This window comes from Grampus griseus, assembly GCF_964374135.1.
Source record: "Grampus griseus genome assembly, chromosome: 15".
Lineage (NCBI taxonomy): Eukaryota > Metazoa > Chordata > Mammalia > Artiodactyla > Delphinidae > Grampus > Grampus griseus.
Window position 1 is genome coordinate 33,803,412 of NC_139009.1, and position 12,934 is coordinate 33,816,345.

At 38.1% G+C, this 12,934-nt stretch overlaps 1 protein-coding gene across 1 annotated transcript in view; it reads left to right on the plus strand.

The window, feature by feature from the left end:
* The window catches only part of EML4 (EMAP like 4), a gene marked incomplete at both ends in the record, with an annotated part of 130,067 nt that overhangs the window by 115,402 nt on the left and 1,731 nt on the right, over nt 1-12,934 (plus strand). Inside the window, 4 exons of the mRNA XM_082672741.1 lie at nt 1,408-1,496; nt 2,896-2,993; nt 9,339-9,426; nt 9,909-10,007. Coding sequence (XP_082528867.1) covers nt 1,408-1,496; nt 2,896-2,993; nt 9,339-9,426; nt 9,909-10,007 — 374 coding nt within the window. The remainder of the gene's footprint in view (nt 1-1,407; nt 1,497-2,895; nt 2,994-9,338; nt 9,427-9,908; nt 10,008-12,934) is intronic.

The following is a 12,934-nucleotide window of genomic DNA, read 5'->3' on the forward strand; positions in this document are numbered from 1 at the left end:
ATCTTCCCGGACCAGGGCTCGAACCCGTGTCCCCTGCATTGGCAGGTGAATTCTTAACCACTGCGCCACCAGGGAAGCCCTAATACTTCTTTTTATCTGAAGGCATAGTGGTCTCTGTCCAGATATTATTTATAATGCTTCCAAATTAAAAGGAACTGTCGTTATGATTGCTGTTACTGAATTTAGTGGTGGAATTTTTCCATCTGAATAATTAGAAACAAAACTTGCTGCTCTTTTGTCCCATCCAGTTCCATGAGATTAAGACAGTGATTTTAATTTTCTGCTCCTGTTCCATTGTTGCCACCCCAACCACTTCTTCCTACACACTGCACTGCTGCCACATAATTCTTGCTAAACTTTTGCATTTGTCAGGTTCGAGACTTATCTTCTATTTGTTCATTTGTACATTCTATAAATATTTATTTTAGTGCCTGCTCTGAGCCAGGCAGTGCTCACCTCCAAACTCCTCCAACTAACTGTGTGTGCTGTCCATAACCTGCCCTCCTCTCCCTTATCTATCCTTTAGTTGTCCTTCCTAATTCCCAGTCTTTGCTTTGTACCCAGTATCTCACCATGCTCTTCTGAAGTACCATCTCTTCCTTCAGGTGCTCTTAGAACAGGGTTTGATAAGAGTCACTTATTCTGTAGTTGGATTTAAGTCATTGTTTTACCTGTCCAGAGGCTTTTTACATTTTGACTTTTCCTGTAAATGTGAATGAAGACGTGTTTTTCAAAGAACTTAGAGCTTGCATGTGCAGGGGGTACTGGAGAGGAGGAGTGCCCCCTGCTGGTCCCTTTGAACTCTCACCAAATGAATGGCCCTCTGCCTTTCCCTCCCACCATCATACTGTCCATGCTCCTTCCCACCTCCATGGCAGTGCAGCTGTCACTCCTCCTGCCTCAACTGCCTCTACTTCTTTCCCTCAACATCCCTCAACAATATGAGCTCAACTCATATTCTACATCCTCCCCGAAGGTTTTTCTCTGTCTGCTATTCATTTCCCTTCTGTGAGTTCTTTTGCTGTATGTAGTCACCATCGGTGAGATTGGCGCTTAATCGTTGTTTTAATTGGCTCATTTCCTTTTTCCTGGCTCTAGTGTAATCTTCAAGGACACTGATAATCCTGTCATTTTCTATTTGGACAGTGCCTCGAAAAGAGACATCATCGGCATTCAGTGAATACCTAAATAGAAATGAGAACATGCCTAGGCCCGTATAAGTATATTTATATTGTATCTCGCAACATTTTGCACTCATCCTTTGTTAGAAAAGGGAAACATGTCCAGCTTAAGGGCATTATTAGAATTTCTTTTTCTTTTAAAAGGAAGAAAAAGTCAGCAACCTTTTTTTTTTTCTATAAATGCTATAATATCTGAGAAAATTTTTGATTTTTTACTTCTTAACAGGTGGTTTGTTCTGGATGCAGAAACCAGAGATCTAGTTTCTATCCACACAGACGGGAATGAACAGCTCTCTGTGATGCGCTACTCATTAGGTAGGCAGATTTACTCCCGCTCCTGGCATTTACAGCATTTCTCTGTAATTGCATATTTTCACTTCCAGTAAAGCTGACTACTTTTTTCTCTACTCTCTAGAGTTGTTAAGTATTGAATATGTTTCCCCCAACATTAGATTAAATTCTGCTGCAGGAAACTGCAAAAGATCTGCTAAAGTTAAACAACATTCTAAATCATCAAGCAAACATAAATTTAGAACAAACTGTTACAACTGCATTTGCAATTGAAAACAGAATACAGTGCAATCAAATCCCATTTTTTTGGAACTACAAATACTTAGAATTTTGAATAGGTACTGTATTAGGCTGAATGTTAATCTATTTAGCAACCTTTTCTTTGTATATAAGATAATAGAAAATAAATTATAATAATATTCAAAATATACAAATTTTATAGGCCCTTCAAGTTCTTTAAAATCTAGTTTGATTTTTACTGGTTACATAGTAATGATTGGTCTGTTAATTAGATAAAGTACTCAGCAACTCATGAATTTGATCAATTCGTTTAGCTACTTTGAATACTTCTTTTCATACTTTATTCAAAATGTTAATTAAGTTTCCATGATAGTCGGTTCCTTTTTCCCGCTATTAATATGGTTTTGATCCACATAATTCTTCCCTGGAGTTAGTTCGAGTGACATTTTCTTATATTCAAAAATATATTCCAGTAGTTGTTGGGTCAGTGTGGAGTCCAAATGATCTTTTTGATTTCTTCTGAGTCATTTCAGAGGAAGCTCAGAATGCTATTCTCTGTGTTGAACAAGGAAGGAAAAGTATTTGCTTCAAGCTCTAAGCTTGGCAAGAGTTGTCTTGAAGCAGAAAAGGTTTTCTGTCTTGGTTTGGCTTTTTTCAATGCTGTAATAGCAAATAACTACTGCAGATGTAGCATTTAAAACCCAAAGATCAAATGGACTTTATTGACCATCTGTTACGTGGTGAGTACAATGGTCCTTTGTGAGAGAATATGGTCCTTTCCCAAGAGAATGGACCCTGTAGTTGGAGAGATCACATGTCCTCAGCTGAAATGAGCAATTGTACACTCAGCTTGCCATATGAATACTGTATACTTAGACCCATAAAAGTAGGTTAACCGCCCTGGGGCCAGTCTGTCGCTAACTAGAAGGAGATGAGACTAAGGGAAGAGTCCAAGGCCCGCGAGCATTTCCAAGAAGGGATTGTGTACTCAACCAGATGACCATTTGGTTTTCAAGTATGTTTAGTGATGGAAGGAGTCATTCATTAAACACCAAAGAATAGTTAAGTTGATGAGATTTAACAACATTTGTAAAATACCATTTGGTGTAGGTCCAGTAAAGTGACAGTAAATAAACCTATCAGTGTATTTCTATATTCAACATTTTTTCCTGTTTCATTCCAGATGGCACCTTCCTGGCTGTGGGGTCTCATGACAACTTTATTTACCTCTATGTAGTCTCAGAAAATGGAAGAAAGTATAGCAGACATGGAAAGTGCACTGTAAGTAGTGAAGTCAATCTATAAAATTGTTGGAAAATTTTATTTCTGTAAAAAGAGAGTTAAATGTTTACATTGATGTATCACCTTTAAACTTAGCAGATTTAAAATTTAATCTCTATCTTTGAAACTGAAATTACCTGACAGTAGAATCTTGCAGTTCCCTGTATGCTCTAGAAAGGTTTCTCCTTTGATGAGAGTTTAATATTGTTACCTCTCTCTCTCTGACTACTAGTTTTAATGCAGTTTCTTAAATCAAAGCTATTTTCTTAGGAAATCCTTAGAAAACAATGCTTTTTTAAAATGGAGTGAGTCAGAAATGGAAGGGTATCTCTAACATTTTAATCTCAATGTCCCATGATCCTGCCCATCCTTGACACTCTGCAATTTCCTAGGTGACCTCTCTAGCACTAAACATAATTTATATGGAGGTTTGTCTGTATTAAGAGAATTAATAGAAGCATATTTCCTTTAATTTACTGCATTTCTGATTGATTAGTTTATCATTTTAAGATGAAGATTAGATTCAATTCTAGACATAGTACTTATCTTATGGCAGGCAGTCTGCTAACTAGGGGAATGTTCTAGGCCCTGGGGATTTGCATAAGATTTGCTCATGGTCCTCAAAAAGTACGCATTCAAGCTGAGAACAGGATGAGAGAGGCAGGAAGTATAGCATAGTGGCTAAAGGGCATGAACTTGGGATCAGACTACCTGGATTTTAACTCTTGTTTCACCACCCACAAATGTGACCTTGGGCAAGTTATTTAAACCTTCTACTTCAGTCTTCTCATCTGTAAAGTGAAGATAGTAGTACTTTCTACTTCACTGGATTAAAACAAGTTAAGGCATATAAAATACTTACAATAGTGCTTGGCAAATAAAAAGTACTCAGTATATGTTAACTATGAATTTATAGAAAATGAGGTAGTTGGTATCTATGTTACCAGTCAATTTAGGATTAGCAAATTACTTGATGAATTAGTGGCACAGATCCTTTAACAGTCTTTTTTTTTTAATATTTATTTTATTTTTTATGGCTGCGTCAGGTCTTGGTTGCAGTGCGCGGGCTTCTCTCTAGTTGCGGTACGCGGGCTTCTCTCTAGTTGTGGTGCACAGGCTTCTCTCTAGTTGTGGCACGTGGGCTCTGTAGTTACGGCACATGGGCTCTGTAGTTGTGGTACATGAGCTTAGTTGCCCCGCAGCATGTGAGATCTTAGTTCCCCTACCAGGGATTGAACCAGCATCCCCTGCATTGGAAGATGGATTCTTAACCACTGGACTACCGGGGAAATCCCCCTTTAACAGTCTTTATCACAAAAGAGTTTTAGGGGAATGAATAAAAGAATGAATTTTTAAAAGTATATACAAAAGTAAAACCCAGGCCATTTTCTATTCAGAGAAGAGACTTACTGCTTTTTTTTTGTTTATTTGCTTTTTGCTTTTTTGGGGGGGGATGGGGCGTATTTTGTACCATGTGCTAAAACCAGCCTATAAACTGATCTACAAGCAACTTTATAGTTTTATAATTTATCCAAAATATTTTCATTTACTTCGACAAAAATTATGAATCAATATCCATTAATTTATTTAAATACATCTTTTAATCGATTTATTATCTTAATACTTGGGAATAGTAGTATAATAGTGCCTCATTGTACAGCATGATCAAATGAAATATTCCACTGAAAGGAATTTTCAGATTACTTAACTTTACCCTACCAGGCACCAAATTTTTCTTAATTATTTTTTACCCCAACCTTTTAAAAAAGTCCATGTCTTAATAAACAGAGTATTATCAAATATAATTTAATCTTGTGGAATCATAAAATTTTACAGGTCGCACTATAGCACTTAACTTAGATCTCATTTTACGGATGAAGAAACTGAGTTTCGGAGAAGATAAATGGCTTGTCCTTGGTCACATCTTGACATAGTGGCAGATCTGGGTCCTGAACCCTGTTCTCCTAACTCTTAGTAGAGCAGACTTCCCAAGGTACAAAAAGGCCTCAGATTTTTCAGTGTGTATATCAGTGTACTGTGCTTTCAGAGTACAGCAACTGATGCAGAAAGGAAAGAGCAGTGTTGGACACGGGATAATGAGACAACCTTGGAAGTGTTGAGAACTGCCAAGTTTATCAATTGCATGACACTTTGCCCTCTCCAGTTAGGCAGCTTTTATCTTTAGAGCATACGAAGTATTATTTTGAAATATCTTCAGGAACTGTTAAAGCTTATAGTACTCTTTGAGGCTATAATGAAAGGCTCAGCCACTCTGCTTTTCTAATTATCTTCTGTTCTGTGCTTTGCTTCCAGCTCTCACTTCTTGCTGTCTGCTTCCACCAGCTGGTCTTATAGTCTCATATTAACTCCTTTTATCTGTTGTCTGCTATGATACAGGACAGAAAAAACTGGGTTAATGCTGGCTCTGCTGCTTACTAGTTTGCAACTTTAGGCAAGTTAACTTCTCTGAGTCTTAATTTTATTATCTTAAAACTGGAGATTATAAGAGTTCCTACTTTCATAGGATTGTTGTAAAGATTAAAATGTGGCAACTAGACCTACTCTCAGAGTTCCAAATACAAATGCTGTTTTCTCTTTTGTTTCCAATATTTCCTGTTACTAGTTAACATTAAAGTGACCCTATAGCTTCAGAAACATACTGGGCTTAGAACTTTAGGAAGTGTCCCTCTAATAAATTGTAACCAAGCAGTTGAAACTGTCCCTGAGTGCCAACATAATAGCTCTGTGTTTGACTCCAGTTCCTGTATACCTTTAACACTGCTACTCAAAGATCTTAGCCCAGGAGATGGAGTGTAATGAAGTTGTAGTGATATACTAAAAAAGCATTACAGAGTCTGTTAGAATACGCAAGAAGTGCTGGTAAAATAAGTGTTTTTTGGTCAGGATTTTGGTGAATGAAAATATATATAAGAAAGAGAAGAGTAAAAGACTTTTAAAACTGTCTACCTAGAAATCTCCAAGAAAATTACCCATAAAACTAATGCAGTACGTATTTCAATATTACCATAACAGTTAGGAATTATATTGCAATACTTGGTGGCTTCAACAAATGAGGGATGTGTTCCTATTTAAAAGAAGTCATCAGGGACTCAGGGTCCTTCTTTCTTTCTACTCCATCATCCTCAATAAGGTGCTGCTGGAATTCCAGTCATCCCATCTTAGTTCTAGGGGGACAGAGCAAGGGGGAAAAAGACACTCTTCCTCCTAAGTCGATTTTTAAAGTTTTCCTGGAAGCCCCACTCAGTGACTTCTGCCACCCATAGCTGCAAAAGAGATTAGGAAATAACAGTGTTTTAGCTGGGCACTTAAGAGCATGTGGAATGGATAAACTATGCTCTACAAATCTACAGTCTAAAGATTGGATTGGACAGGCTACACTCTACAGCCCGCACTCTAAAGGTCAGCTTTCTCTCACACCAGCAAAGCACGTCAAAAATGTGATGGGAAAAAAATCCTAATTGCAGTAGTAACAAAAACTGTGATGCTTTGAGAATAGACCTAGCAAGAAAAGCACAGGAAGCTATGTGAAACATGGCTGAAACACAAACTAAGAAATGAAAAAATAGACATATTTCTAGAAGAAAAGACTTCATAAACATGTCTGTTCTCTACAAACTATTCTCTAAATTTGATGCACAATATTTATGAGCTTGATAAAATGGTTCTAAAGTTCATCTGAAATTTTCCTCATACCACGAAACTATCACAGTTGGCTGGGAATAGGCAGATAGACTAATGGAACAGAAAAGAGAGTCCAAAAGCAAATCTCTGTTTATGTGGAAGTTTAGGTATTTCAAATCAGTAGAGAGACAGTGGACTCTTCTCAGCCTGCATCACAGCTACTAACCACAACTTTGTTTACGAAATTAAATACAATTCAGTTTCCTGGGAGCACTGGCCACATTTTGAGTACTCAGAAGCCACAGGTGGCTAGTTACTTCTGCATTGGACTGTGCAGATACACAGTTTCATCACTGCAGAAAGGTCCATTGGATGTCACTACCCTAGAGGGTGAGGGGACACCTGGATACCTACTTAGGAAAAAAGTTAGTCCCCTAACTGAAGGCCTCTGGTACTTGTTTGAAAACTCCTCAGGTAATATTAATATACAGCCACGGTTGCAAACCACTGATGCAGATGACAACCTTCCATGTGATTAACAAAGATTCAGCTGAGATATTTCTTATTTTTCCAGAGTTATTCTTAGGCACCATCACTTGTGATTGTTATTGTGGTTACACCATTCAGCTGCTTAAAGGCAGTGATGAAAGTATCAGCTTAAGAGTACTCTGTTCAGCGAGGTGTACTTTTTGCTCCCAACTGTGTCTGTGCCTGTGGGGTGACGTTTGAGGGTGTTTTCCCCCAAGTCTTGTATGTGCCTTGCGTGGCCTAAGAGTTGGGTGAGACAAGGGTCCTCTGAGGTGGTCTGGGAAGGCAGCACCATAGACTCCCGACAGACAGTTGCATCTACTCTTTTCTTTGCTTCTTTATTGGACTCCACATCAGCGAAAAAATACTCACTTCGTTTTCCAATATAAATTGATAACTTTCCCGAAGGTCTTTTCTAAATTTGGGGGCTTTTCCTGCTCGAGTTCTCTTTGAGAATCCTTTATATTGACTTACCATCTAAATATGCTGTGTCCAACACAGATGTGAATTACACGCATGTTATGTATCCACACGTTGCCTTTGATGCTTTTCTAAATAATACTATTAAAGTATTTTCACAAAGGTTCAAACACTTTGACATGATTAATCTGGTTAAATCCTTCATTCATGTAGCACCAGTTTTCTTATCTTAGAAGCCTGGCTTCTCTGGATTCCAGAGCCAGGCATCAGATCCATGAACACTATGGAAAAGATCTGTGTGAACCCCACCCTCCTGCCATATTCAGAAAATACCCAAGAACCACACGTGTCTTTCTGGCATTGAAATTGATTTCTTGTTAAGTTGGGAGGTCTCCCACATGCCTCGCAAGTGACTCCCAACCTGTTTGCTGACATACCAGCTAATCTCCAGGGACTTCAGGAAGCTTCACAGGTCTCAAATTCACATAATTTAAATTCATTTAAATGTATAAATGTGGGTATTTGCCATGCAGCACTTTTGTGGAGATATAGCTCCAGAGAGGTTTTAGGTTATGTCATTTGGCTTCAGAAGGCTACTGGAATAATTAAAATACTTTGTGAAAATCATTGAAAACTACACCTAAGGTATTTTGAATTTATTAACTTTAAAAATAAAAACCATGGGCTTCCTTGGTGACGCAGTGGTTGAGAGTCCACCTGCCGATGCAGGGGACACGGGTTCGTGCCCCGGTCCGGGAAGATCCCACATGCCGCGGAGCGGCTGGGCCCGTGAGCCATGGCCGCTGAGCCTGCGCGTCCAGAGCCTGTGCTCCGCAACGGGAGAGGCCACAGCGGTGAGAGGCCCGCGTACCGCAAAAAAAATAAAATAAAAACCATGTGAGCAGAAAGCTAGTAATTCAAAATGTACAATTGAAATTAAATGTTTTAATACAGAGTGTAGGAGATAAAAGTGATTTTTGAGGCTCTGTCAGCTTTGGTGTAAACTGTAAGACCTGTGTGATTTATCTGCAGTTTATTGGAAATAATCAAATGCTTACATGTGAAGCCAACAAAATATGGCATTTGGTAATTTTTTTGTTTGAATTCCTGGTGTTAGTAAAAACCTAGGCAGAAAAAGATCACTGTCTTCTTGTTTAAGGAGTCAGATGATTATTGGATCCAGCTGTTTGGAGGGAGTGTGATGTTGGATAACTTTTCCCAAAAAATATTCTTTGGAGATAGGAGTTTTTTTAGACCTCCATGTGCCATGGGTACTGAAGCAGCAGCCCAGGAAAACTGTACTCTTTTTGTACACAACATGGAACCAATACTTCATTATCAAAAAGGAAGTCACTCTAATTAGGGACATTAGTGACTTGAAATAAGGCCTGAGGTTGTGGTATCTGTTTCAGTGTCTTTTAAGAGACTGTCTTTCTTGGAAGTGTAGCACAGGTAGTACTTGGTGCTGGTATCAAAATGGAGAGACCAGCAGGATACTCCCAGGTTCCAAGTGCCTACCATTTCCACTGTGGTCAGATCTCTTCAGTTCCACAGTTCTAGCTCCCAAGAGGATAGTGTGAAAAAGAACCAAAGACCTGTTCTGAGCCCTGTTCAGTTCCAGAGGCCGTGGTACTGCTCTCTCTACTTCAGGAATTCCCAGTGAATGGCTACTCAGAAGACAGTACTGGCTACTATGAGACTATTTATCATTCAGAACTCTAAACGCTTTCTAATAGTTGATGTGTTACTTCCTAGGGACATTCCAGCTATATCACACACCTTGACTGGTCTCCAGACAACAAGTATATAATGTCTAACTCGGGAGACTATGAGATTCTGTACTGTAAGTATGAATGATTACATACGGCTGAGATGTGTCTGTCAGGGGCAGTAAAGAGCAGGCTGCATGGACTCTGAATTGTGCAGCCACTGCACACTGGCCCCTCTAACCTGAAGAAGCATGTGCTACTTGGAGCTGGCTAAGGAATGAGAATCTCAAAGTAATGAGTTCACTTGAATGTCATGAGAAATTATTCAGGGGGACTGATCCTGCTCTGAATGGTTCTGTATTTAACAACTTTTCCTGGAGGCAGGAAGGAGTACAATGGATGGGCATTTATGCATTTTAAAGACAAAACAACTTCAGTGGGAAACAGTTTATAGTTCTATAAACCGTGTTAAACACTTTCTTTTCAAGTGTGTCTTAACATTTTCAGTGTATGGATTATAAATACAAGTAAACGTGGCTAGTTTGAGTCAAGATGCATTTTCAAATACATTTGTACACTAGCACTGTGATTATACTTCCTGTTTCTAAATTTAAAGGGGACATTCCAAATGGCTGCAAACTAATCAGGAATCGATCAGATTGTAAGGACATCGATTGGACAACATACACCTGTGTGCTAGGCTTTCAAGTCTTTGGTAAGGACATTGCACTTGATGGGAAAAGGCGATTTGTGGTGGTTTTATGTATAATACTTAAATTTCTAAATGAAAAATAGTCTACATGTGTTTTTTTAATTTATTTTTGAAGTATAGTTGAATTACAATGTTGTGTTAATTTCTGCTGTACAGCAAAGTGATTCAGTTATACATACATATACATACTTTTTCATATTCTTTTCCATTATGGTTTATCACAGGACATTGAATATAGTTCCCTGTGCTATAGGACCTTGTAGTTTATCCATTCTGTATATACCAGTTTGCATCTGCTAACCCTAAACTCCCAATCCAACCCTCCCCCACCCTCCTCCCCCTTGGCAACCACCAGTCTGTTCTCTATGTCCCTCATTCTGTTTCTTTTTTTTTTTTAATAGAGATGCAGAGTGTATTTTTTTTAAATATCTTTATTGGAGTATAACTGCTTTACAATGGTGTGTTAGTTTCTGCTGTATAACAAAGTGAATCAGTTATACATATACATATATCCCCATATCTCCTCCCTCTTGCATCTCCCTCCCACCCTCCCTATCCCACCCCTCCAGGCGGTCACAAAGCACGGAGCTGATCTCCCTGTGCTATGCGGCTGCTTCCCACTAGCTATCTACCTTATGTTTGGTAGTGTATATATGTCCATGCCACTCTCTCACTTCTGTTTCATAGATAAGTTCATTTGTGTCATATTTTAGATTCCACATATAAGTGATATTATATAGTATGTCTTTCTGACTCACTTCACTTAGTACTCTTTAGTGTTATCACTATTAATGCACAGTTCAGAGAAACTGAATGTATTTACGATTGAACCAATATGAGGTTTATTCTCTGCAGAATTCAGCAGACTTTTGGTCCCCAATAAATATGAAAGACAATTAAAAAGGAAAGGCATTTACATAATAGTATAGATTGCCTTTCACAATTTTTTCCTGCAAGTGAAAATTGAAGCTTTCAAATTTGTAAAGGCATTTTCAAAATAACAGCTTTATTGAGATACCATTCACATACCATATAATTCACCTGTTTAAAGTGCACAATTTGGTGGGTTTAGCATATTCATAGGATTGTGCACCCATCTTCACTATCTGATTTTAGAACATTTTCATTACTCCAAAAAGAAACTCTGCCCATTAGCAGTCACTCTCTCCCTCCTCCTTCCACAACCTCCCAGCAACCACTGATCTTCTTTCTTTTTCTAATGATTTGCATATTCAGGACAGTTCATATAAATGGAATCATGTACTATGTGATCCATCGAAACTGACGTCTTTCCTTTAGCACAGGTGTTGAAGGTTCATCATGTTATAGCATGTATCAGTACTTCATTTTACGGCTGAATAACATCCCTTTGTATGGCTATACCACATTCGGTTCATCATCAGTTGATGGACACTTAAGTTGTTTCCACTTTTTTTTTTTTTTTTTAACATCTTTATTGGGGTATAATTGCTTTACAATGGTGTGTTAGTTTCTGCTTTATAACAAAGTGAATCAGTCATACATAAACATATGTTCCCATATGTCTTCCCTGTTGCGTCTCCCTCCCTCCCACCCTCCCCATCCACTTTTTATTATAAATAATGCTGCTGTGAACGGTTTTCATGTAGACATGTTTTCATTCTCTTGGGTTATACCTAGGAGTGGAATTGCAGGGTCAAATGGTAACTGTGTTTAACCTTTTGAGGAACTGCCAGACTGTTTTCCTAAGTGACTGCACCATTTACACTGCCACCAGCAGTGTACGAGGGTTCTGTTTCTCCACATCATTGTCAACAGTTGTTATTCTTTTGCATGTGGGTGTCCAATTATCCCAGTACCATACTGACATATAAAGGCATTTTCAGTAGACATTATTTAAAGATAAAATGTGGAGATCATTCCTAACCTCATGTTTTGGACATTTCTAGAAATCTGTCCTTTGACAGTTTTCTCAGTCTTTGCCAATCTGTAGGAATTCTTCTGAGAAAGTTAGGATTAAAAAGAGATGTTATACTCTAATTAGAATATTGGATATGGATGTGGCAACAGTACCTAAAGCAATTCCCAAAATATTAGATATTTTTCCATTAACAGTGTATCTCTGCCTTCTGAAAAGTTGGACTCTCTCCTGCACTCTGATGGTAGATCTGAACATTTCTTTATGCTGTGTGCATTAGAAAAATAATCCATTATGGGTACTTGTTCTAAATACAACTGCTACTGAGATGAAGAAGCCTACCAGGCTTGGAAGAAATTAAAACAAAATAACCCTGACTAGTCCGTAAACAAATTCATTATTCTGGGTGAAGCTGAAGCAGTGGCCAATAGCTAGTAACTTACCTTGTTATTTTAGTGAAACAATATTTAATTTACTTATTAAGAGATGTCAGTCAAGAAGTGTTTCATCTTTAGTGAATTTACAAAAAAAAAAAATTGTTCTCTAGAGCAGTACTGAACTACAGGAGGCCAGCATCTCAACTGTTATATATTGTATGTTTTTAGTCTAGTAGAGGTTTGTGCTGATTATGTTGAACATGATTACCAGTGCCTCATAATGATTCAGAATAATTAAATTTGCTGTGTCAACCTTTGGACATAAGTAATGGTTTATGGAGACTTCTATGGATAACATGATAGACTAGTGGATGGCCTATACATTTCCATTAAGAATCTCTATGAGGTGTTTTTTTTAAGTGCCTGCCTGAAAGGGAGCAGAGTCCACTTTGAAGAATTAGTGCTATGGCATTGTTTCTGCACTGTGCTACAGAAATAACTGAGAATTTCCCCTTCAACTGGAAACTTTAAACAGGAGGAGCTTATGGTCAAGGTGAGACGAGCTAAAACTAAATTTATTAGCACCACCTGCTGGTTACTAGTGAGTATTTTGAGTCTTAAAGTTTAAAGTCTTAAATTTTCCATCTTGAGGTTAT